General features: G+C 36.6%; 2 protein-coding genes across 6 annotated transcripts; both read left to right on the forward strand.

Moving 5' to 3' along the window:
• The first annotated feature begins 259 nt into the window (after window positions 1–259).
• LOC114352076 (uncharacterized protein DDB_G0271670-like) lies at window positions 260–16,633 on the forward strand. 3 transcript variants are annotated; one of them, XM_028303535.1, is made up of 6 exons: window positions 260–300; window positions 13,895–14,001; window positions 14,316–14,352; window positions 14,537–14,614; window positions 15,875–15,955; window positions 16,552–16,633. In XM_028303535.1, exons 2-6 carry the CDS (start codon window positions 13,928–13,930, stop codon window positions 16,585–16,587), a joined length of 306 nt encoding a protein of 101 aa, XP_028159336.1. In that variant the 5' UTR covers window positions 260–300; window positions 13,895–13,927; the 3' UTR covers window positions 16,588–16,633. The 3 variants fall into 3 exon arrangements, with proteins under 3 accessions (XP_028159336.1, XP_028159334.1, XP_028159335.1); XM_028303533.1 differs by lacking the exon at window positions 260–300 and adding an exon at window positions 12,262–12,369; XM_028303534.1 differs by lacking the exon at window positions 260–300 and adding an exon at window positions 12,267–12,369 and having other exon boundaries at window positions 13,898–14,001.
• Window positions 16,634–18,153: 1,520 nt separating this feature from the next.
• Pp (paralytic peptide) lies at window positions 18,154–26,396 on the forward strand. Of its 3 annotated transcripts, none has more exons than XM_028303532.1 (2): window positions 18,154–18,711; window positions 25,607–25,827. In XM_028303532.1, exons 1-2 carry the CDS (start codon window positions 18,322–18,324, stop codon window positions 25,637–25,639), a joined length of 423 nt encoding a protein of 140 aa, XP_028159333.1. In that variant the 5' UTR covers window positions 18,154–18,321; the 3' UTR covers window positions 25,640–25,827. The 3 variants fall into 3 exon arrangements, with proteins under 3 accessions (XP_028159333.1, XP_028159332.1, XP_028159331.1); XM_028303531.1 differs by having other exon boundaries at window positions 18,303–18,711; window positions 25,607–26,396; XM_028303530.1 differs by lacking the exon at window positions 18,154–18,711 and adding an exon at window positions 19,181–19,805 and having other exon boundaries at window positions 25,607–26,396.
• Window positions 26,397–26,441: the final 45 nt, after the last annotated feature.

The raw sequence follows: 26,441 nt of genomic DNA on the forward strand, positions 1-26,441 counted from the left end.
TGGGCCTCGTAAATTTTCCGGAGCCATAAAATGCATTAGTAAGGTCTGCTTTTGAATAATGCCATGCGATGTACCATTCTGGGGGTAAGAAGGGCTCTAGATAGCTATAAAATTTAACGAATATTTTTGTTTGTATGTTTTAAAGTGTCAATATTAGTGTGATATAATATGTCTTTAAGATATCATCTTGATAATCGTTATTTAATTGTGAAAGTAATTTAAACATCATACACAAAACACTTTCCAAAATATTATGTTTACTGTGGCGGCGGACTATAGACGACTTATTTTATTTATTGTGTAAGTTTTTTAAATCTTTTTTTTGTTAATAATCATCTATACATAATACATATAGGAGGGATAGGATCGTTTCAGAGATGGACTTAAAGGGGTAATTTTGTAAGTACATAGATACTCTGTTTCTAACATCAACAACTCACACATCAAAGATCTCAGATAACCTACGAATCGGCTTGCAACTTCGTGGCTACCAAGATGGTTCCGATACGCTTCACCAGACTTGGTTGTCGCACTTCCAATCGCGAATCCAATAGGCCGTACGAAACATACCTGGGCTAATTAAGTAATGGCTCCCGCGGGACACCGCGAAGGGTTCACCTAATTAATTAATGACCATTCCATCCCTCGCGATAACTTTCAATGGAGTTTTAAGTTACCTCAGTACGGTGGTATCACGATCGTTACAATAATTTAATTCGACGTATTACCCCGGAGTTAATTAATACGTAGTGATGCAAGGACATGCCAATTATGCCCATGTGGTTTTAAATAAATTATGACGATTAGTTTTTTTTTAATTGACTTGATGATAGGGAATCGTATGATAAATAGAGGTTTATTCGTTGATATTCAATGTAATCGAAAATAAATTAATTTATGTTTATTAAGATTTCTTTTGACGCAAATGAGAAGTTTAAAATTAAGTAATGCACACATCTACTTTATGCATGACAGCTCTACCTACTTAAAGTCAGTGTGCATATTTGTATTTATAACTTAAACGAAAGAAATGTAACTTGATTGCGAGGGTAATGAATTAATTCCCAGTACTGTAGGTTTCGAAACAAAGTGGTGATTGTGTCAGAATGGGAGTAATTACATGGCTCGTAAAGTGACTTGTAAACACGGTCTAGCTGGTGACGGGACGGAATCGCAAGAAATTAATCCGAAGCGCCCGCTTCAAATGGTAAAAGCCGTGTTCTTCAAATGTTAAAACCCGTGTTCCTCAAATGATAAACCCGTGTTCTACAATGATCGCGAGAATAAGCGCTCTTTACGACCTTCTTGGACGGAACTTGACGTAACTTGACATAATTAATGCAGTTACTAAGCAGCTACTTAATTTACACTTTGAACTCGATATGCAATAAATTCAACTTAATTTATGCAGGTTTTATAACCTAAAGACTATAATGTAGTTAACTTATGCCATATTTATTTGCTAACATGAATAAGATCGTAAATGTCCTATAAAATAATAGTTGTTTTATATTATTCTAAAGGCGTTTGGCATATAGCAATGTGCAACATGGTTCTGTACAATTTGATAAAACACCTTACGTGTGAAAACGTCCCGAATTGCTTACGACACGTCACATACGCTTACTGTGTCAAAAGAGGTAGAGTGCTAATTTGTACGAAAATGGTCCCACTGAAGTAAAACTCACAAGACTTGTAGCTTTTTTCAACGACTCAAAACAGTTAAAACTTTAATTCAGCCGGCTTATTAGGACATAAGTCAAACGAAAAAAATTTCCTCCGAAAAATTCTGCAACGAATAAAATATTATTGCGTACCGGCCCGTGAGGGAATATTGAAGAAGTTAGATTGAGGAAGTGACGACATTGTTATTATCGCCCGATCCGGCACTGAAACAATCTCTGGCATTCGCGTTCCAATCGGATGCTGGCCAGTAAAATCTCGGTTATGATTTCCGACCGATTTTCATCTTCTTTGATTTATTTTAGTAGACACTGAAACTTTGCTTGGAAATATCGTCGCGCAAGAATTCACTGATAAAAATATCACGATGAAATGCGTTTCCAAAATTGTTTTATCTACGGCTTAACTGCTTTTACCCAGAAATGAAAATGATTACTAAACAACAAAAAAATTAACAAAATGCTAACTAGTTTTAGAATTAGTTTGCCCGAAACATTTTTAAGCGACATTAATATTTAAATCCGTATCAAAACTTAACACAATAAATCTAGCCCACGTATCCGAGACAAATGGGGGCGCAACAAAGCGTGTGGAAATAATTTTTCATGGCAAAACAATTGGCCTTAGTTTAAACACTGCTTAATAACAACTCAAGAGGGCGGAAAAAAGAATTTCAGCTTTTTACAGGGGAGTTTTTGTCGTACTTATTCCTAAAACAAAGCGTAATGACCCGGACGGCACGCATTTGTTCGCGAACAATCCGAATAGGCCATTTTTCATCTCGAACAATTGAGGGCGGTACTCCGACACAATTGGCAGAGTATTTTGTCAAGCATTTGTCGTACAGCCTGCGGGTAGGGATGCGGTGATCCGATTTCTCCTTTTCGATACCAACAACATACTTTGCGTATGCTAATAAAACTTGTTGTGTACAAACTAAACATAAAATTATTTTACGATAATAGTTTTGTTAATAATTATTACTTTTTACCGGAAAGATCTGTATTACGTTATTTCGTGATTAAATTGGCTAACATAATATTTTTGGAGCGCTCTACCTAAAATTCTACTCTAAATCTACTCGAATTGGATACAATAGCATTTGATGTCAACAAATGCTGCCTACAACGTCTTTATCACTTTTTTACGATAATAATTTAAATACGCCCACTTTCGACGCCCAAAAGCTGTCATTATCTCAGATAAAAGATAATAATCTTTTCCTGAAAGCAAGTGACCTTCAGTATTAATCTGCACTGAATACGCTTACTAACTATGCCCTTATCAATAATTCTATGACCTATCATCATTTCATCACTCCACTGCTTCAATCTCTCGCTTTTTTTATCCAGCCGCTGCTATTTTTGAGAGCGTCAGTTCATTCAGTAGGTCCCACACTACTTTTGCCGGACACTATCATCTATGATCGTCCAATAAGTTCAAAATTATATTTGATCGGTGCCCAGTGATCAGTGATATCGGACTAGAATCCCATCCCTACCCGGAGCGTGCCGTATAATAAGTGCACTCCATACGCCGTGTGGGTAAGAGGGTGTTCTTTGCATGTGTATGTAAACAAACGTTTACGTTTTTGTAGGATCCATTTAATTTGACGTACCGCTCGAAAAGCATGCTAGCTTTTTTCATACAGCCTCTGAGCAGCTATTTTCTTAAGGTCGTTAGTCCATCAAGTAGGTCCTATACTTACTTTTGCTACTATCATCTATGATCATTGATTTCTCAATATTTTCAAAATTAGACCTGATCGAACGACCAGAATCTCCCATCCCTACGAGCGTGCCGTATAATAAGTGCACTCCATACGCCGCGCGGGTAAGAGGGTGTTCTTTGCATGTGTACGTAAACAAACGTTTACGTTTTTGTCGGATCTTTTTATTGTGGCCCGCCCGAATGAGGTCGGGTTCGTCTTTGGAGACTCTTCGCTTTGTGCCGTTTAAGTCTCATTGTGGAGTTGCCTCTGAATTAGCCTAATCTACATGCGATTATATTTGCTCCAAAAAGCTAACCTTTGAAGATACCTATTATTCTCGTAATTTATTCAATTATTTAATTCAACAATATTTTTACCTGGGATAAACTAAGGCTGAGTTGCACAATCTTATTTTAACTTTAACAAACGTCAAAAATCTGTCAAACTCTATACAATAACCACCGGTTATTACATATTAAAGTTGCGGCCTTATTGTTGGTAAATAAATTATCCTAAAGATTAATGCGTATATTTTTTCAGCAAATTACTCATAAAAACCACCACTAGTTTCAGGATAATGTGGACCAGAGAGAGCTTAAGCTCAAAAAAACTCAGTCACAATTATTGGCCGTCGTAGCACAAACCTTAAACACGTTCTCGGCCATACAATTAATATCAACAGTCGTATTTATTGTCGGCGTTATTAATCACCTAGCACTCCGCGCCGCTAGATGGCCGTAAAATCTCGCCTCTTATGATTTCATGGCGGCTGGTGGTAGTACGTTGGAATTTTTCGTTTTATTTTATGATGGCGCGCACTGTCGCGAGGAAATATTGGCTCAGCGGAATAGCTCGTAAAGAAAGCCGTTTCCTTACCACGGGTTACGCACCGCAACTACACCGCGCGCTTACATTTATTATTAGTCCCATTCGCGTTTTATGATGGATGATATATTTTGTTTTATCTAATTTTGTCTAGACCGCCATTGACTGAAATGTTTTGCTAGTTGTATTTTTAGAACATGGACTAAAATGCAACCAGATTTTTTTGGGGGCTAGCATTTACATTACATACAACGTGCCCCCATTTATTTGTAATGGTATTTAATAGATAAGTGAAAGCACTAGATAAGTGAATTCTAGTGGTATTTGTATATTCGTGTACTTATTTATAAAACACGATTCTCAGCACTTGTTGCATCTCTGCAAACTTCTTTTAAACATGGTTGATACCTGTGTACAAAGTACAGTTTATTGCAAGCAAGCATAAAACCAAATGTTATTTACGCTTTGCTAGTTGACATTATTTATTTTGTTAAATCTACGATTAGTTCACTGCTGCCTTTATTAGTGTGCACACACATTACATCAATGTATCAAATCGAAACAGTAAATGAAGTATTTCAAGTCTTCGAGTGTTGTTATTATCAAGATCACCCAAGATACATCAGTTTAATGTATGGACCAGTCAAGGGCTCATACAACCTGCTTAACCAATGCCCACTGACCTTGTCTGAAGTGACACACAAGTCTCACCTCTACTTACCTATTATCAACATAAAATGCCCGAAACTTTATTTCCTATTATTTTCTAACAATGCAAAACCCCTCTCGCCACGCTAGTCAATTATAGCAAATCGATAGGCAGATTCTATTGTCGTCTGTTGCTTTGATATATCAACATACAATTGCGCCATGTTTTCGCTCGTGGGTCCAAGACGAGAAGGCTCCGGTATTTTGCCGGTCCACTAAGTTCGCCCGCTGCCCTCTAACATAGTCAATGAAGATCAGCAAACAAAAGACATAGATATTTGGATGCAAAAAGCAGTTAACGTAGAATTCAATGGCCGAATTCGTAGTCTCAAAATGACTTTACCTACACAGCCCATGTGTTAGGCTAAAACCTCTTCCGAACATCCTTTACTAGAACTTGAACCTTATTTGATTTGAATGATCCTAAATTGATTTATCCTTAATTTATTCATAATTAAAAAGTCATTAATTAACTTTGGATTATTCTCTATCATCTTTAACACCTTGTCTAGATTTAATAAAAGCCAAGATTCCTTTAAAATCCAATACGGTACCACATCATAGCATTGATACAGCAAAGAATAACACATAAAATGTTCACATTGTTAAGCTGTCGTCTCGACATAACTATGAAGTGGGGAGGCTTACCTTATTTACCTGCATCTCCGCCTCGCACATCATTATTCAAGTTAAGTGGACAGCCGGTAGGTTAGTGGATGAGTAACAAAAATTCAGGGGCTAACCTAAGGATATTGAATCACGATAATGTCGGAACATTGTAATGGCCCGTCGATCAGATGTTAATGTACATTTGATGTGTTGTAGAGTTTGGTAAATTGAGTTGTAGAGCTTGGTCTACTACTGGCCTACACACTAAACACTTAAGTGTTTTAGAGACCAGTAGCAGTAGGACTAGGATACGCGCCGTGATATACCTACTTTATCGACGTCAAAATCTATGGGCAAAATCGATAAAATGGCGTGTAAAACCGCTTATCGCGGCGCGCATACTAGGGATTTGCGCAAAATTGTATTACCGTGTTATAAATAGTAGATTTATAATATTCTATGAAAATCATAATACAAATACCAACAGGATATAAAGTGACAACATGAAAACTTAAGGTCAATTAAAAGTTAGTTTGAATAACAGCATCACACATTATACTTAAATGAAAAAGAATCAAGATTATTTTGATTCTAATTGCTAATTCCAATGAAACCAACGCTATCTTATTAATCGCACTTACAAAAACAAACCCACCAAGGCTATATACCTACAAGTTACTTTGAAACAGACATACATATTAGCAGTATAGTTTGGTAAAAAAGTGTTTGTACGTTATTTACTTACCGACTGTGACGTCATATAGCATAGCTTGATCGATGGATATTCTCGAAATGATGAATCATAGCTGTATAGAATTCGCACATCTATGTTTGGATGCCTTTTAAAGCGAAATAGGTAAATAAATAAAAAACATAACTTTGTCGGTCGCCTGGCCGGTGCTGGATACTATTAATACTATGCCAGAGGTCACGGGTTCGATTCTTACTACCAACTTTTATGGATATACCTGTTTGCATTAATTAAGGTGTTTTCTATATAAAAATAAAACTTAATCAAACATAATCCAAACCAGAGGTGGATTAATTGTGTAAAGCAATCGTTATCATTAGACAGTTCAAATGATTACGATTGCTTTAGGTACACAATTCCACCTCTGACTATTACATTTACTGTGACTATGGACAAGGTGCGAGAAATAAAAATACAATAGGATGTAAGATGTAATACTCGTAAAATACATACCTAGTTCTTATTACTATCGCACCACAAAAGGCTAATTGTGGTTGATTGCAACTCGCCGAGAAAAATGGTATCTCCTGTATCAGCCATTACACTAATGTTTGGTGCCGGCTTGAAAGATGGCCGCGACCGACCAAAAGTGATCGCGTAATTAGCGGACTAATGTGACTATAAATGACCGCCGTTATTACCTGTTAAGTCTACCATGTTATGGCAGAATGTGTGTGCCTAATTAATATTAATAAAGACGGTGTTAGTAACGTTGAGCTGATTTTGGATAGCTGTTTCTCGAGCTAAAAGACTTAGGATGAGTTGCACCATCTTACTTTAACAAACGTCAAAAATTTGTCAAAGTCCGTACAAAAACACCGGTTATCGTTATAGTTGCGGTCAAAGTAAGTTGGTGCAACTCAGCCATGAATGACGTCATAACTTACCGTTAGTTACGAGTAAAGGCCTATTCAGACCTAAGCGGTATTCGCTACCGTCTGCGGCAGAGAAAACCCAGTGGGTATGCGGTAATAATACTGTTCAGACCTAAGCGGTATTCGCTACCGTCTGCGGCAGAGAAAACCCAGTGGGTATGCGGTAATAATACTGTTCAGACCTAAGCGGTATTCGCTACCGTCTACCTATGTACCTCTACCCACAGCGGCAGCGGATATCGCTCAGGTCGCTCTAGCCGCGATACTTGATACTAAATACCTGAGCGAAACCCGCGCGGTATGTACCTCTACCCACAGCGACAGTGAATATCGCTCAGGTTTGAATAGGCCTTAAAGATTAAATACGCACGTAAAGTCAGCGTTAAATTAGATAAATTTTACATCCTTAATGGTGGTCATTTGTGTAATACAATCAAAACAAATTAATCCCTCCAGCTATGTTAAATGCTGGTGTTAAGAGTGGGTTCACCACAGTAGTATAGCGGCAATAGTATTTGAACTAGTGACCCTCGAGTCGGTACGAACTTCAATATATCTGGCACTTAGCCAGAAGGATATCTTAGACTTGTCATGCTCACTAAAATGTCTCTGGGGTAGTGGCGTGTGAGGCGGGTCGTTACATTCCCTATAATATGGTCGAGTGAAGCGATGGCTGGTTCACACGTCATGTCTGTGAACAGGCGCTGCCTTCGGGGACTGGTCAAGGAAAGATATACCTGACATAAAATATATGTCTCAAAACGCAACAATTAACCTAGAAATTAGCACGGCACTAAAGAAATATATTCAAAACTGACACGCGTTCTCGTGCTAGATGGGCGTCTTAAAGGCCACCTTCTATCAACGGGAGCGCGTGGTAAGTAACTTGCTTCTGAATGTATGTAACTTCCTACTTTTTTATATTTTTTATATTTTTAAACCGGCAGACAGACTGGTGACTGAGTTTGTTGCGGCGCTTCTTCTCAGCACTTGCCAAATGTTTGTCTCGAAGCGCTGGTAGGGCAAAAAAAGAATGAGACATGTATAGGCTCCTTAAGAGCATTTGACGATTTGCAAGAACTAATTTAATTAGTCTAAACAAATAAAGATAATTTTGATTTTGATTTCGATTTTGATTTTGAATAATGACAGGGCTATTGTCCTTGGGCTTAAAGTACCTTTAGATACCGCAATACAATTTTCTGTACTTTTTGATCAATTTACAATATTTTTCTATTAGATTTCAAAGCTACATGGAGGTTAAACTTTTAAGCTCATAAATACAAGTGGAATGCATATTTCAGTTAATTTGTATTCCAGTACTTTGCTGCACTGACTGTTGAAATAAGCTGGTAAGAGTGGGGAGCATAAACTCGGAGTGCCCTCATAAACGTCGGTGTACGTTTGCAGCGCTTCAGGAAATGGTAACGATTAAATGCGCAATTTGCTAGTTTTACTTTGAATTAAGTTGCGCTTTAAATATTTTCGCTACTCAATACCAAATAACGGTTCAGTGTAGTTATACATGCGCTTAGCAACAAAATGACAAATGGTGTTGTTCCGCGCTTCTCAAACTTATCACGTCACGTATATTACTAAACGATCGCAATTATATACTAATTTGATAGAAAGGCAAGATCAGTTTATAATTAACAAAATGCAGTTTAAAATGTTCTCAAATGCAATGTGACGAGTGACGTAGGCTTTTGTTTTTATGGCAAATTGGGACACTGTGTGTGCCGTAGGCCTACGCGCAAGTCAGCCCGTCATTTCGTCACCTGTTGGATGGTAAATCTTGTCATAAGCAAGCTGTTTAAGATCATTGGTTAACTCCTAGGGGCTCGCTTACTAAAGTCTGAGACTCTGAAGTGCAATAATACCGCGCAAAAGACCAAGATGATAAAAATGCGGAATATGTCAATACGAGTATTTAATACCTACAAAAATAGCCATATCGGTAAGTTGGCATTCACAATATTTACTCGTAAGTTGCGATTATTTAAATCAAAACATTCAAAGTTCTGCGCCCAATCAGTTTTAATGAATAATGTCATTCTCAATGTCAAAGTAGTTTTAGAATTTATTCATTTTATTTAATTTTTATTGAAGGAGTATCTCGTTCGTATTCTGTTTTGCTTAATTCACCAGCTTAAACTACCTAATAATAATATTCCTACTACCAGCTTTACTTTTCTGATAGGTCGACGATTATGTCTTAGGCTGAGTTGCACCATCTATTACTTTGACAAACGTCAAAAATCTGTCAAACTCCGTACAAAAAGCACCGGTTAATGTGTTACGGTCAAAATAAGGCGGTGCAACTCAGCTTTAAAGTAGTAATGAAATATGTATATTCCAACTTTTACTTTTTACTCTTAAAGTTAAGTAGAGCTTGCCAGTGACAACAAGATTAGTTTGTTATTGACTCAATCAATGTTCATGACTTTGGTATGATCATTTATGAAGCCATTCCTGGTGAGGTTCGAGTCTGCAACCGCAGCTCGCGATGTAGACCGGTATGCGAATCATCACACCAGAGGCCGTTGTCAGACCACCAAGCCAGGGCCCTCAAATCCCAGGTATTTCTAGATAGATTATTCATGTTTTCCTGCATAGTCAAATACAGTTTCCTAACTCAATTTAAGTAGTTTTGGCAACTTTTAATTCAGTCTCAAATTTATAACAGGCTGAAATTCAGTTCGGATCGCAACCTGATGTATAGTTTGAATTGATACCGATAAATTCGGTTCGGGGAAGGTTTATTCGTTTACGTAAACTTCGAGATTGGCTCTAACAAGGCTGAGAGGAGAGCGCCCGATGATTTCTACTCTTAAAATCCAATTTAAATGCATTCCTCTGTGCCGCAGGAGGGCCGCCGATACGCTGGGGCCCAATTAACTTATTCATCCTTAACGTTTCATTGCTCAACTTGGTTACCACTCGCACTTCACGAGCCTTCGTTGGTATTCTTTGTTATCCTAAATTTGGAATGGTGATTGTATTGTTATTTGGAAACAAAAGTTCAATAAGCTCTGAAAATTATCACATTCTAAGCAGAACCGGAAAAATTAAAGATGGCATCAAAACGTATCATTTTATTGCACGTTTTTTTTTAAATATTACATTAAAAAATACTATAAAAACATAAAGTAGGCCTTTCCCTTAAGCTATTAAATGAGAAAAGGCATCTCTTTTGCAGTGCAGGACATACCAGCTTTATTAAATTTCACCTAAATTACAAAACCAACCTGTCCTTCATTTCATACAAAAATACATCATAACACTTCCAACGTTCATCCTATCAAAAGCGAGTGAACTGAGTAAAAGACAGAAGATATTCTTCTGAAGTAACAGCATAACATCTAAAATGCAATTTGAACACCCTAATAGAAACGTTCCCAGTAAGAATTGTTGCAAAGTGTAATGGGTTCAGGTGAAATTAACGCAGAAAAATAGGAAAAGTTAGAACGAGTTTTCCGCGGAGGTTTTTTTGCCGTCGCCAAGTAGCGCTGTGATTGTAAACTGCTGAATTTATAATGCCATTTTCGAACTCCACTTCATCGGGAAGTTTTAAACCGGTTCGTAATTTAACTCAAGCAGTACCCACCCACCATTCATTGAAGGTAAATTCAATAAGACAAAGTTTGGCGCCTTAAAGATCTTTTTAACTTACATAGAAAAACTCTCTTTAGTCACCTTATCTTATCGTATTAAAATCGTAAAAAAACAACATTAGAAAAATCGCTTTTGATGATTTTTTTCTGCCCTTAAAGGAAAAATAAAACACCTTTCTGTTGAAAAAAAGGGATACCTTATCGTGCTACTATCAGAATTTCTCACGAATCGTATTTTGAAAAAATAAACGATCTCTTTTCGGACCCTATTTATTTAAAAAGGATGCGATGACTCAAGCAGATTTGCTGAAGATATCTGGGCGCCTTCTGTGGATTACTTTGCAAGTCTTTTATACGGGGCAGAAGGCCAGTATCATCACTACTTAAGGATATTAAAATCCCTTCTATTTGTGTAAGAAGCTTGTTTTCTCGCTGACGGCGTCTATCGAATAATCCAGATAAAGCAGAGTGAATTGCTTGTGCGAGTATCATCCGCACTTCACAGAAAGGGTGGGCATAACTAAAAAAATATTACCTACGCTCATATTCACAAACGATGTCTGCTTAAGTGAAGAAGCAAATTGAACGCACAGCGTTGTTGTTGTAGAGCTCTTTGATTGGTTCGTGTGTCACTCTGTGCGTCTACGCGCACTGTGAGACCTCATAGTAATGTTTGTGAATACGGCCGTTAGTTGTCTATCAAGTATTGGGGCCATTTGACGTTTCACAATACTACTCATGGTTAAGAAATATCTGTATTATTGTGTTAGTTGTGGACAGACAATATAAACTGAGACACGGATTAAGAGCTAGCCATTATTAGCTCTAACTGCTTATTAGCATTTAGCAGTCAGTAATCTACTACTTCTTATAAAATAGGTAGTACTTGTTAATGAAGACTAGTGATCACATTTTCTCAACCCAGTGAAGTATTAGATGTATAAATCTTTGGACAATTTCACACAGCGCCAGCTAGCCCCAAAGTAAGCAACTTAATGCTTGTGTTATGGGTGCTAGCTTAACGGATATACTACTTATATACTTTTTTTTTAAATACATAAATATTATACATAGTCACACCCATCTTCATGTATCTTAGAATTGAGAGGAAGTAAACACAATAATGCCTCCCATTAGGTGGACCGACGATCTGGTGAAGGTCGCGGGAAGAAACTGGATGCGGGCAGCGCAGAACCGCCCGGTATGGAAATCCTTGGGGGAGGCCTTTGTCCAGCAGTAGACGTCATTTGCCTGAAACGAACGAACGAAACACAATATGTAACTTAATGGGCACAAAGATATATTTATTATCTAATAGCAAATTAGATCTATTATTACATGTACTAAATAAATATAAGAGGATGCACCAGTTAGATAAGGTAGGTACATCAAGTAAGTCAAATCTAGGATTTATTGACGAATTCTCGAGAAAACAACCTTGATCGTAGGGCAAGTCGCAAAAGTTAAGTAAATTAATCTAATTATGTTATCTTCGGGCGCCCAGTTTATGTTCAGTCTGTACAAATAATTGACCGAGTTCGATCGCTACAAGTGATATTTTTTTAATTGCAAAATACAAGATAATTCGGTGCGGTGCGTATATTGTACTTATTTTTTAATAAAGAGGCATAACTCTGAAATTAAATAACTTTGGTTAGATAGTAGATTCTATTAGCATTATTTAAGTTTACTTAAACTACGAGTTTTCTTATTATAACCATTTATCCAAAACTGGATGTTGAATTCCAACATAAATACTTGTATAAACTTTCAAGTATGATTAAAATTTAATTTAAAATTAGACTAATATGAATATCACTGCAAAATTCCGGATTTTTGAAGTGTTTTAAATTTTTATATTTTTATTTCTCGGTATTTCTCGGTATACAGGCATTAACAATAAACAAGTCCACAAAAAGTCCATAAGTCTAAAAACCAAGAATATGATCACTGTAGGTGACTCTAGCACTATGGAAACAGTGAGTTATTTAACCAGATTACAGTGTACATTTTAATATAGGTATTAGAATTTGGTATAATGACTTGTAATGCCCGTTTCCACCATCTATCCCTAATTATTAAGTGACCCCTATGAAAATAAAATGCCTCTTAAAAATACCATAGGGGTCAGTTAAAAATAAGGGATTGATGGTGAAAACGGGCATTAATTTCATTGTCACATTTTTAGCCTTTGACGAGACTAGAATAAGTACGTACACCAACCGTGACACATACGATATTTTTTATATCATTATTTAAACACAAATTATTTTCATTTAAATATTTTGAGTGCATGTATGTACAAAAATTAGTGTAAAAAAAGATTGATTTAAAAATGCATTTTAACTCATTTACGTCTTGTTTTTTATCAAACTTAAAGAGATATAAAGCGACGACCTTGACCTATGCAACCGGACTCAAATATTGCGCAAACAAGATTATAGGTAAAGTTTACTAGTACTCATGTACTTAATTAGTCCCAATGTCCAATCAAATATGTAAGTAAAAGTTTTAAAAAAGGAAAATAAAAGTTAAGTGACAGCAATAAAAAGTCCATCTACTTTATATTTTTATCTACACTAATTTTAATGAAGAGTTTGTTTGTTTGTTTGGTTGAACGCGCTAATCTCAGGAACTACTGGTCCGCTATTGTATTACATCACCTTACAGCCAATAAGAGTGGAGCAGTAAAGAAAATGTTGCAAAAACGGGAAATATTATTCAAACTATTTTCACGCGTACAAAGTCGCGGGCACAACTAGTCTAATAAAAAGATATACTCGTAAAAGTATAAAATAAGCAGTGCTTACATTTTGTGTCATCATTAAAAAAATACTCGTAGTTGGTTATTGCATTACTTTTTTTAAAGTTATTCTTATATTAACTAGTTAACCTTAAAAAACAAATACTTATTACCATCAATCCCTAATTTTTAAGTACTCCTATGGTAACACATAACAGGAATTTACTTTTCATAGAGGTCACTTAATAAATTAGGGGTTGATGGTGAAAACGGGCATTAGTCTCGAAACCAAACATTTCAATCAATAGGCCAAAACTGCAAAAAGTGCTAACGTAGGTACTTATATTTAATTTTTAACCTATTTTTTCTTTCCAGCAGTAAAAGTTAAGGTAACAGAAAAGGACAACGATGAATAAGTTTACCATTTTGCTGTTCGCCACGGTGTTGATAGCGATGGCTTGCGCTGGACCTTGCTCGCCAAGGTAAGATCCATTAGTCTTGTTAAGCTTCGTAAGAAAACTGCAAACAGTCCGCGCAAAAAGTGGGAATATAAGTTTTTGTTCCTTCAAATATTTTATCCTGAATTATTTAGTATAATTATTATGATAATAAGATACCTACTCCGTTACCTATTATATTCTAGTAAACTTACACGATGTGCTATTTTAAGTACAAGATACTCCATCTTATTCCAGAGTTATACTTTCTAATGTAGGGCACATTAAATTGTGTATTACATAATATGTCGGGTAATTGATTTTATTGACCTTTAAAATATATAAAAAATATTTTTCAGGAAATCCAGTTGCTGCAACAATATTAGCAGCGATGAGGTGTGTATAATTTTGTGAAATTAATTATATTGTACATTTAAAAAAAATATTCATTTTTATAACAGTTTTACAGATTGTTTAAGTAATTTTAGGTATTTCTATAAAAATATGGATTGTGAAAAAAAAAACATCAATTTATTTGTACTAAAAATGTAAAACTAATACGAGTATTTACTACTTTCAGTGTAATTCATCGTCATCCTCATCATCATCTTCGTCTTCGTCATCGTCAGAGGAAGATGATTGTGGCAGATGTGGTCACGTAAGTATTCATATAGGTACTTACTATGCACACAAAATTATTATAAAATTGATAGAAAACGAATTCTTTAAGTAAGTATAAAAGGAAATAATTCATTCTCCTGAATACAAACGGTTCATCATCATCATCATCATAATTTCAGCCATTGGACGTCCACCGCTGAACATAGGCCTCCCCTAATGCTTTCCACGTTGATCGATTGGTAGCGGCCTGCGGCCTCGGAAACGTGGCCTCTCACTATAGGCCTTATACAGAGGCTCAAAGTTTCACAGCGTGCTATGGAGAGGGCTATGCTTGGTGTTTCTTTGCGAGATCGAATCAGAAATGAGGAGATCCGTAAACGAACTACAAACGGTTGTTTGTAAATAATAAAAGTATTTTTTTGTGCATAACAAGGCAAATAAGTATTGGACCGCAATCGCACCTGAGTGCAGTCTAGTAGGATGGTACATTTTGCCCTGTAAGTGCATATTCACTCTCGCCTTGAAAACGCCCAGATTTAGTGTTCGGGAAAGACCGTAGCAGACAGCGAAGTCCTCATTAAAAATACACATTTAAATCTCATACACTATTTTTTTAACTAATAAGTTTATCGGTATTCCGATCCTTACTAACCGTATCAAATTAAGTAACCATTAAGCTATGGTTAAAATCCTCAAAAAGAATTCGCAATGCCATAATATAGCATGTTGAACGCGGAGCACTCCATCTCATTCGAAGCCAAGCTCCGTGGAGCGAGCCTCGATTGCGGGCCTAATGAGCAATAATGATGGAACTGTTCCCTTAACTTTGCCACCCCACGATATTTTCAACATTATACCTATTTACATATAGCCAAAATACTGATTTTCTATACAGTGACGTTCCACATAATAATAAAGTACTTATGTAAGAGTGATAATTTATTCAAACAAACGTTTATTACTTGAAATTAGTCCCCACTTTAAACTCTCAGTTTTTTTTTATTCATAACAAGGCAGTTATTTGAATACAATCGCACTTGATGTTAAGTGGGATGCAGTCTAGGCTAGTACATATCTGCCCTGTAAGTGCCTATTCACTCTCGCCTTGAAAAGGCCGGGTCTTCGGGAAATACAGCAGCAGACAGTGAATTCCAATTCGAATTTCAAAGTTCTCTTAGAATTGTTCCAGGATTGCCCAAATCCCTGTAATAGAAAAATCATGGATATGACAAAGTCAGTCACAGTGTAGTTTTTTATCTTATTTTTATAAGTAATCGTAATTATTATTGTTTTTCAGGGAAAGAGCAATGATTCGTCCTCCTCTTCATCATCATCATCGTCTTCATCATCTTCGTCGTCTGAAGAAAACGATTGCGGCGTACGTACTGTAAAAAAAGTCAATTCGCTTGTGAATATATTTATTAATATTGTAAAATCCACAACACCTCCAACTGTGAACATTACTACTAAAGCTAATACAAAAACGAATAATTTATCAGAAGTAGTTGAAAACCCTAAGGATCAAATTGAAACTCTTCAACTGAAATGAAGAAAATAAATTAATTTATTTAATAATTTCTAATAAAAATAATTGAGGTTCACTATAAATTGAATATTTTTAAGAGTCTGATACGAAAAAGATACCTACTACCCGTTCGCGCTAAGTTTGCCGATCCGTGGAATACGCGTCCCCTACCCCAACCGCGATTAAACTCAATTAGTTAGTGATTAAACGCAATTAATGTGTCTTATATTTTTACGCAAATACACAATTTTTATCAATATTAATAAATAAAAAATATTTTGAATATAGTTTGATATTATTAAAGTTATAGACGTTTCCCTTCGAGTGACGTCATAACGCCAGCGGCAAACTTAAAGCGAACGGATAGTATTTTTTTATTTCATTATTTTATGTCAGTATTTACTTTGTGATTACAACAATAAACTCATTAATTTCAATTTGTATTTCAGTACAAGAAGTCTCGACACGGCAGACGATGCAATTAGTGATATGAATATTAAAGTTGCAAAGAACTTTAGAAGTGATAGAAGTGAAAAAAAATTACTCTGTTACTCGTACTGTTTATTAATCTGTTATTCACAAATTCTTAAAGAAAGGTTTAATATGCCAGTAGGTAGATATTTTTTGTAAACTGCTTCATTATTAAATTTTGTTTTCATTATTTGTAAGTTGAATGTATATTTGTTAATAATATTTTTTCTTATATGCCATGGTTTATCATTTCTACATGTCAACATGTATAGGTATGCATTAAACATTATTTTGTTAGGAGATATAATATTTCATCGAAACCATTGCCCAAGATTTTAAGTTACCAAAGTACTTATTAGAAAAACGTAGGTCGATAGTAGTGATGATGTAAAAATTTTAATATTGTTTGGGTACCTACCATTCTAGCTCAACTGTAATCTGTATAATACTTACCGTTGCTCAAAAAATATTGTGATCTGTATACAATCAAGTCATATATTTTTTAAGTTCACGTGAAATATTTAGTTACACCATATGCACTACATAGATAGAAAGATACACTCAGGCTGAGTAGCACCATCTTACTTTGACTTTAACATCTGTCAAAAATCTGTCAAACTCCACACAAAAAACGCAGGTTATTGTTAAAGTGAGATGGTAGGTACAATCCAGCCTCAGTGTGCCACAGAGCTGTCGTTTCGATGGACGCGGACGGTCTCTTTGATCCCAGTGTTTCGCACACGAAAAATGTCCGCAGCAGTGTCCAGCCAGGTATTTTGATTAAAATACCTCAGCCAGAACCATATTTTAATTAACACGGCTTATGTCAACAATTCAACGTTGGTAGGTACATCAACATTACCTACATTACCTATCTTTTGTTAGGTCCGTCATCATGTAGAGGGTTCTTTGTGTCATTATACACAAAGCCGATGGTAAAAGATTAAATTTTTAAACTACAAGTAGAGTATACACAGAACAGTTTCAACTCAGCAATTTCCTAGGAACACGAATAAATAAAATCTTTCTAAAGACCATTTTAAACCAAATTAATCTGAATTGGAAAAACGTTATAACTAAACTGTATATTACAAACATTAAACCTAAAGCTACATTTTGCACTGAAATTGATTTTTTTATTTGAGGCTAATGAAAATATTATTTTTCTATCAATGTACTTATTTCAAATAATTTGAGTAAACCAAGTAAGGTATAATTTTTGGTTCAATCAGCAAGTTATTTTACTAAAATTAGGTATCCTTTCCTAACTGAATGAAATCACTGAAGCGTCGTTGTATTGCGAAGCCAACTAACGAGAAATTCACAACGATGAACTTCAAGGGCCCTTTATCATTTAATAACAACGGAAATGTTTTTCTACTAACTTAAAATTTAACTAGCTCTACACTTACCTACTCGCTCGCTGCAACAAATCTCATTTGATAAATCAGTAATTAAGAGATTGTTATTAACTGACAAACAATTCAAATGATATTTAAATACCACATAGTCAATATTTGAGTTGGCACAACATCTTACGAAGTGAGTAGCATCTTCAGATATATCTATTGTATGTAACTATCACAGTAGGTAGATCTATTTTAACGAGTCTAACGATGGTAATAGAAGTCAATTGATACAATAAGTTCAGCAATTGTCAATTTGATGAACAGCATTTATGTTGACTGCCGCATCGCTCGGCGTTATTCTACGAACCACAGTTGAGTGCGGCTTTTCTATTTGAAACTATGTTGAAGACTACCATTGTCCTTTTAATTATATGTCGCGAAATTTTGGGATTGACAAGCAAAAACGAAGATGACGTCAGTGAGTTTGGCCCAACCAAACATTTAAACAGTTTACTATTGAAGCCAGCTATTCGTTATTTTGATAAGAGTGAAATTAATGAAATATCTAATGATTATGTGTACAAAGTATCGTCACCAAGTGATATAGATGAAGCTGAAAATAATAATGAAAACTTTATGATAAAGGCTAAACCAAAACCTATTGACATTGGTCCGTATAATTTGATCCAGCGCCTAGATGAAATGAAGTACATGGTATTATGGCTGAATTTGTACTGCGGCATGCACCCGGATTGTGACAAAAAGAAGCTAAATGAAGAACTACAGAGGGTGAGTAATCATGCTTAATTATGAATAAAAAATCTTATAAAACAAATACTAGTCATTTGACTGTTTAGAAAAAAACTAGTAGGTACTGTATATAGTCTGTTTACATTTTAGCGTAATTAATAAAGGTTACCTAGGTGTATGTTAATGACATTTCCAATCCAAATTTATTGTTTTTTACAATAAAACAATTAAAATAACAAAGAGCATACCTACTTATTGTCCATTTTAGGGTTTACTTTGACTTAATATTTCTTAAAACTAAACTGATAAGATAGTACAATTTATCCCTTTGGAGCAGTTATTTAGATGTATAAATAAAATTCTTTATGTATACATATTTATTTGAAATATAAATAAATATTAATTACTCTGTTTTGTGCTTCGACCCTTTAGTTACTGATAACGGAGTTGAAACTGTCTTCCTATTGGATGTTATTAATTTAACGATAAGCTAACTAAATAATGGTATCTTTAAGTGGCACTGCTCGGAAAATGACGCATCTGTCGGTACGAATAGTCGTGCTGAGTATTGTGAGTTATTTGTTGGTTTACGCGAATTCTGCGCCATTTGGTGACCGATCCACCTTCGATATATTTAGCAATCCAGTCGACGACTTTATCTACTCGTTATCAACCACCACGAAAAGTACGCCAACTACGTCCAATAGCTCAGGAATTGGCATCACCACGCAAAAGACGATGATTATTGTGCCACTGAATTTGGAAAACGAAGAATTGTGTAAGAAGAATAGAACAGAAATGGACATAACCGGTACATGCAGACAAGTATGGCAATAGAAGTGCCATCATAAACGTATTAATTTACTCTAGCCACGGCGTAGTCCGCTCTGTGTATTTCGCTAAAATGGACGCGAAATTTGTGATTTTTGTAACAGTTTTAATGTTATGTGGGTGTTCGCTTGTGACAGGCGAAATGGCGATATTCAATTTTCGTGATAAACTCCGTTTAGCAACAACAACGGAAAAACCCGAGGAACAAACACAAACGGGTCAAGTAATAAAAGTGCCAGATCTTGACTGCCCTCTTGGGCAAAGACGAGATAGGGCAGGGTACTGCCGAATTAGATTTTAAGGTAAACTTTTGAATTACCATCATTTTATTTTAACTACTGTATTAACATTACATAAAAACAAGTAAAATTGGTTAATTATGTGTTCTCTCCTGATACCATTATTAGTAAAATACAATCACACTTCTTGCTCTTCCAGTATCATTGAGGAATTTATTTTGTAACAATAGTCTTAGCCTTTGTATATCTTGCGACTAACTTGACTGAAAACTGATCAAAAAACGGTGATCTATGAATACCTTATTAAAGTCTAAATATTTTCAGTGTTTTGCACTAAACGTTATGTAATTTAGGCTGGGTTGCACCATCTTACTTTCTGTAAAAATCTGTCAAACTCTTTACAAAATACACCGGTTATCGTCAAAGTTACGGCCAAAGTTAGGTGGTGCAACTCACCCTTAGTTTGTAGAAATAGAAACAGTGACTTTAATTATTTGTTTACGAAAGTCGTTAAGTTTTTATTACAAACTACTTAGGTTTTGCCCGCGGCTTTACCCGCGTGAAATTTAGTTTGTCACAGATCGTCATAAATTATAGCCTGTATGTTATTCTGGGTTATAAACAATAATACTGTAAAGTAACAAACATTTTGACATCCAAACATCCATACAAACTTTCGCATTTATAATATTAGTAGGAAGTAGGATAAAGTCACGCAGACAACTACAGTTAAATGTCAAGGTTCTCAAATTGAGTATCAAATGAAATGTTGAGTTATTGTATCATTTTCATTCATTCAAAATCTTTCTCACTTAACTACAGTCGTAGTACATACCTACACTACAGTCATACATAAACGGTAGAGTTGAGTAGATGACGAAATCCATTTATATTTATCCAGCTACATAGTATGGAAACGACGTCACGATAGTAAATATAAAAATAACCAATAGATTACTTACTTGCGAATTTATACACGCATATGAAGGACTCTTATATTTTCACTCTAGGAGTATTACACTAATCTCTATTACCGTTGTCTAACAATGTACCCATATAAAAAGCTTTTCTAAGTTTATTATTCTTAAGCAGATGGCGCAGTGTTATTAAATCCAATTATATTTATTTACTCCTAATAAGTTTATTTTGGTTCTACTTGAAGATATTCACGAATACTTTGTAAGGTGATAGTGTGCCTACTTATTAACGGAAGTAAAAACAACGAAATAAGTTTTAACTATCTCTTTTTATGACTATTTAAATTAAGTAATTAGCAAAACCTTCAAACTATCTAAAGCATGTACTATTAAATTTCTGGAGTAACAGGACGCGCCTGAAATAATGGCATGCCGTAATAGTGATATATTCCAATTATACGATGATTATTTTGATCGGCATTTTCATAATTTTCTTCGTTTTCATACGTTTGAGTTGGTTGTTCCATGTTTTGATAATCTTGGCTCATGATTAATCGTTCGCTTTTTGGAGAATTTTCGCTTATTCTTTTCGCAACTTCTATGCCTTTCGTTATAATTCCAGTGGGGCTTTTGTTATCAGAGAAATCTTCTAAGTTGCGGAATAAGATAGATTCCGAGTCTGGGTCTTCTGGTGGACTACCTCCTTTTGTTGGAGGTCCAGACTTACCTAGGGACTCTTTATATTGTGAAGATCCTTCTCTTTGTCTTGGTGGTCTAATGGACTCATTCAAATTTGATAAATCCTGAAACGATGGCGGTTTTCTCAATTCTACGGATTTTTCATTTGATTGAGTTGGATCACTATATGGTGGAGGTTCATATTGTTTAGACTCATTTGATACTCCGTAAGGTGGAGGTGCTCCATTTGGTGGAGGTGGAGGGGGATACCCATATGGTGGAGGCCTCCCATCTTGCTGTGGTGGAGGGGGAGGATGCCCATACGGTGGAGGTCTTCCATTTGGTGTTGGCGGAGGAGGATGACCATATGGTGGAGGTCTTCCATCTGGTGGCGGTGGATGAGGATGGCCATACGGTGGAGCTCTTCCATCCGGTGAGGGTGGTGGAGGAGGATGCCCGTATGGTGGTGGTCTTCCATCTGGTGGTGGTGGAGGATGCCCATATGGTGGAGGTCTCCCATCTGGTGGCGGCGGAGGAGGATGTCCATATTGTGGAGATCTTTCATCTGGTGGTGGTGGTGGAGGAGGATAGCCATATGGTGAAGGTCTACTATCAGGTGGTGGCGGAGGAGGATGTCCATATGGAGGAGGTCTTCCGTCTGGTGGTGGTGGAGGAGGATGTCCATATGGAGGAGGTCTTCTGTCTGGTGGTGGTGGAGGAGGATGGCCATATGGTGGAGGCCTCCCGTCTGGTGGTGGCGGAGGAGGATGCCCGTATGGAGGAGGTCTCCCATCTGGAGGTGGTGGAGGAGGATGACCGTATGGAGGAGGTCTTCCGTCTAGTGGTGGTGGAGGAGGATGACCGTATGGAGGAGGTCTTCCGTCTAGTGGTGGTGGAGGAGGATGACCGTATGATGNATGGCGGAGGAGGATCTCCATATGGAGGAGGTCTTCCGTCTGGTGGTGGTGGAGGAGGATGACCGTATGATGAAGATCTTCCATCTGGTGGTGGTGGAGGAGGAGGAGGATGCCCGTATGAAGGAGGTCTCCCATCTGGAGGTGGTGGAGGAGGATGACCGTATGGAGGAGGTCTTCCGTCTAGTGGTGGTGGAGGAGGATGACCGTATGATGAAGATCTTCCATCTGGTGGTGGTGGAGGAGGATGTCCATATGGTGGAGGTCTTCCATCCGGTGGTGGTGGCGGAGGATGTCCATATGGTGGAGGTCTTCCATCTGGTGGTGGTGGCGGAGGATGTCCATATAGTGGAGGTCTTCCATCCAGTGGTGGTGGCGGAGGATGTCCATATTGTGGAGATCTTTCATCTGGTGGTGGTGGTGGAGGAGGATAGCCATATGGTGAAGGTCTACTATCAGGTGGTGGCGGAGGAGGATGTCCATATGGAGGAGGTCTTCCGTCTGGTGGTGGTGGAGGAGGATGTCCATATGGAGGAGGTCTTCTGTCTGGTGGTGGTGGAGGAGGATGGCCATATGGTGGAGGTCTTCCGTCTGGTGGTGGCGGAGGAGGATGTCCGTATGGAGGAGGTCCTCCATCTGGTGGTGGTGGAGGAGGATGTCCATATGGAGGAGGTCTTCCGTCTGGTGTTCCATCTGGTGGTGGTGGAGGAGGAGGAGGATGCCCGTATGAAGGAGGTCTCCCATCTGGAGGTGGTGGAGGAGGATGACCGTATGGAGGAGGTCTTCCGTCTGGTGATGGCGGAGGAGGATCTCCATATGGAGGAGGTCTTCCGTCTGGTGGTGGTGGAGGAGGATGACCGTATGATGAAGATCTTCCATCTGGTGGTGGTGGAGGAGGAGGAGGATGCCCGTATGAAGGAGGTCTCCCATCTGGAGGTGGTGGAGGAGGATGACCGTATGGAGGAGGTCTTCCGTCTAGTGGTGGTGGAGGAGGATGACCGTATGGAGGAGGTCTTCCGTCTAGTGGTGGTGGAGGAGGATGACCGTATGATGAAGATCTTCTGTCTGGTGGTGGTGGAGGAGGATGCCCATATGGTGGTGGTCTTCCATCTGGTGGTGGTGGAGGTGGATAGCCTTCATTTGATGGAGGTCTCCAGTTTTCTGAAGGATTAGTATAATACGATGAAGCATCTTTATATGGCTGATTGTCCAAGTTTTGAGGAGATCTTTGGTAGTCCGGTGGTTCTCTATTTCTTGGTACTCTTGATTGTGCATTTGTGTCATCATAATAATATGATTGTGCCCCTGGTCTTGCACCACGATACTGTTCCGTATCTTCATCGTATGTTTGATACCCTCTATTACTCGTATAATGAGAATACTGAGCTTGCCGTTGCACTGAAAATAAAGGCAAGTATTTTTTGTGAAAATCCAAATTATAAATTAAATTTTTTTGTCCATTTTGGACAGTTCATACAGCAGATTGTTTTATGAAAAAAAAACCAGCTATTTTGTCAATTACAATAACAGTCACTTAATGGGACACTCTATAGGCAATACATAAAGTTACATTAATTATTGTTAAAAATACATTTTGCAGTAATAATATTCTTTATTAAAAATAAGATTTGACAGTTCAATGATGAGTCGAGGTCGAGGCTTTTTAATAAGATATCTTGTCAATAAGCAGCACTAGATGTTTCCATTATAAACTCAAACAAATTAGTATTGTGACTTCTTATTAAAAGTATGACAAAATTAGATCTTTGTCCAGCAGTGGACGTTCTTCGTTTGAAATAACAAAATTAGTGTGCGTATCAACTCAATTTTATATTTTGATACTAACTAATACAAAGACAATTAAAAATTACCTCTGATTCCTTTATATGCTTGCGAACTGGTAACACAAACACTTAAAGTCCACAAAAAAAGATGAAGGATTCCTTTATGTTTATATGCCATTTTAACAAACATCAACTATGTTTACTAGTGGCCTTCACACAACTGATTCCAAAGTATTTGATTAACTCCAATAATATTCAAGCAGGCAAAAAAATACCCACAACCGGTATGAGTTCGTTAGCTCTCCAGCATAATATAATTAAATGCGGTTTTAATACATTAATTTATAGACCGATTCTATCTTCCTTCTCACGATACGATCTTTTCAACCCGAATAGACTGTAAAAGTAATAAGTACAATGTACAATGGTTAAAACCATTGCCATATTAATACAGAGCATGAGCTAAGAAAATGTTGCCAATAGTAGGGTAAACATTTTAAGCAAGTATATTTTTTAAGTTACTATTTTTTGGTCTCAGCAAATAAATAATGCAATTAGATCAGCCACATATTTTAAAGAAGTTGTAGTATTACCTGTGCTGTGTTAATTACTAATATTTATGATAAATGAATATTATGTAGGCTTATTGCTAATAATATTTATTTCTTTTTCTTCAAATTTTCTTCGAAGCAATCTCCTTTGCCTCCAAACATGGGTATTATTTCCTAAAATTTTCACCTTCGAAATAGAATAAAAAATTGTATAGGTACGTCTAAGGTAATTGTTCGTCTACTTGATTTTGTTTCTGATGATTCGAGAATAAAATAATAAAATATAATAATATGTATGAATAAAACAAATGAAGTACCTACCTACTAAACACTTTTTGTAGATAGCCCATTAGAAGGTAAAAAGTTGCAGCATCTTAGATGTAACAAAAACTTTTAATAACTGCGGGCATTGCGGTTTCACGAAGCCTCTTTTTACTACTCAATGAATATGTAATGAACATTACATCATTTTAATTTTAATATGCGTCACGAATCCTTCATAATGTTGGACACTCACCATCTAAAAACTTTTTGAAACAGACGGATAGATTGTAGACTATAGATAGCGACTAATAATTTAAAATCGCGATGTTATGTTACATCTAATGGACGCCCTAACAAAATTAAGCATTTGTCACACTGGATGCGTTCTTAGGTCGTGGCTGCACTGTCAGATCCTATCAATACAAAAGGTATAGAGATTGAAAATTTTGTTCATACATGATGCGGATTGCGTTAACTTTGACCTGACCGCAGACCGCAGAACGTATCCGGTGTGGCAAATCCCTTAATCACACTGAAAAATACTTACTAAATGTGGTTGCAGATTCTAATCTGGTATAGTTTCCAAGTCAATGTATGTGATATTATGTGGGTATTAGAGCAGACACCTACAATCATTGATAAAGTAGGCATTTAAGTATTATTTGTTATGTCACCACATTTTGTTAAGTTTCAGATCATGATTGTTATCATCGTTATTGCGAATCCATAACTAATTGTATTATTTTTTATTTTCAGATGGTGTCGAGTGTCGGTATACAAAATAGTTAAGGAAATACACGATATTAAAAATAATCGTCTTGAGCAATAGCAGTAAAAAATATTAAAAGGCCCCTTATCTAGTAAAGAGTGATGATTCCACTAACGCGCTATCATCAAAGTTCAAAAGGGTAGAAGCTATCAGTTTGCTCAATATTTCAAGATTATACAGTCGCATATTCAGTTTGGAGAAAGATATACATAAAGTGAAACAGCTATCAGATTTTAAAATGAAGCTCGTCCCAGTAGTTTTACTATGTGTATTTTTAATAAGTGAATACAACACAGCTGATGGAAAAATCGTAAATAATATATTTGAAAAGGTACACAATACTGCTGAAAAGGTGAAGGAAGATGTTCATAACTTATTTCAGCCATTAAGGAATCGTTTACACCACAAAAAAAACGATGATGCAGGAAAAATTACGTTTGAAGAAGAAACGAGTGCTGAAAAGGAAAAAGAAAAACACACAGTTGAAACTACAAGTTTGAAACCAACGACAACAACTGAAGGCAAGACAGTTAGTACTTCTTCAGAGTCGACTGTAAGTAGGATGGTGTTTCCAACAGAAGAACCGCTGGCTACTACCACTAAGAGTAGTAACGGCACCGACAAAGATGGAAAGGAAAACTTCAGTGGAGGTTGTCTAGCTGGGTACCAACGCACCTCTGATGGGAGATGTATGCCTACATTTTGACTAAAACCAATTTAAAAGTCGTATACACATCTTGTAAGAAATCATTTAATAAATCACTTGTAAATTGAGAATTTTACTTAATTATTATTAATAATGATAATATACAAAACAATTTT

The sequence above is a fragment of the Ostrinia furnacalis genome, unplaced genomic scaffold (genome assembly GCF_004193835.3).
Source record: "Ostrinia furnacalis isolate ACB-3 unplaced genomic scaffold, ASM419383v2 OfSCF1246, whole genome shotgun sequence".
In the NCBI taxonomy this organism is placed as follows: domain Eukaryota; kingdom Metazoa; phylum Arthropoda; class Insecta; order Lepidoptera; family Crambidae; genus Ostrinia; species Ostrinia furnacalis.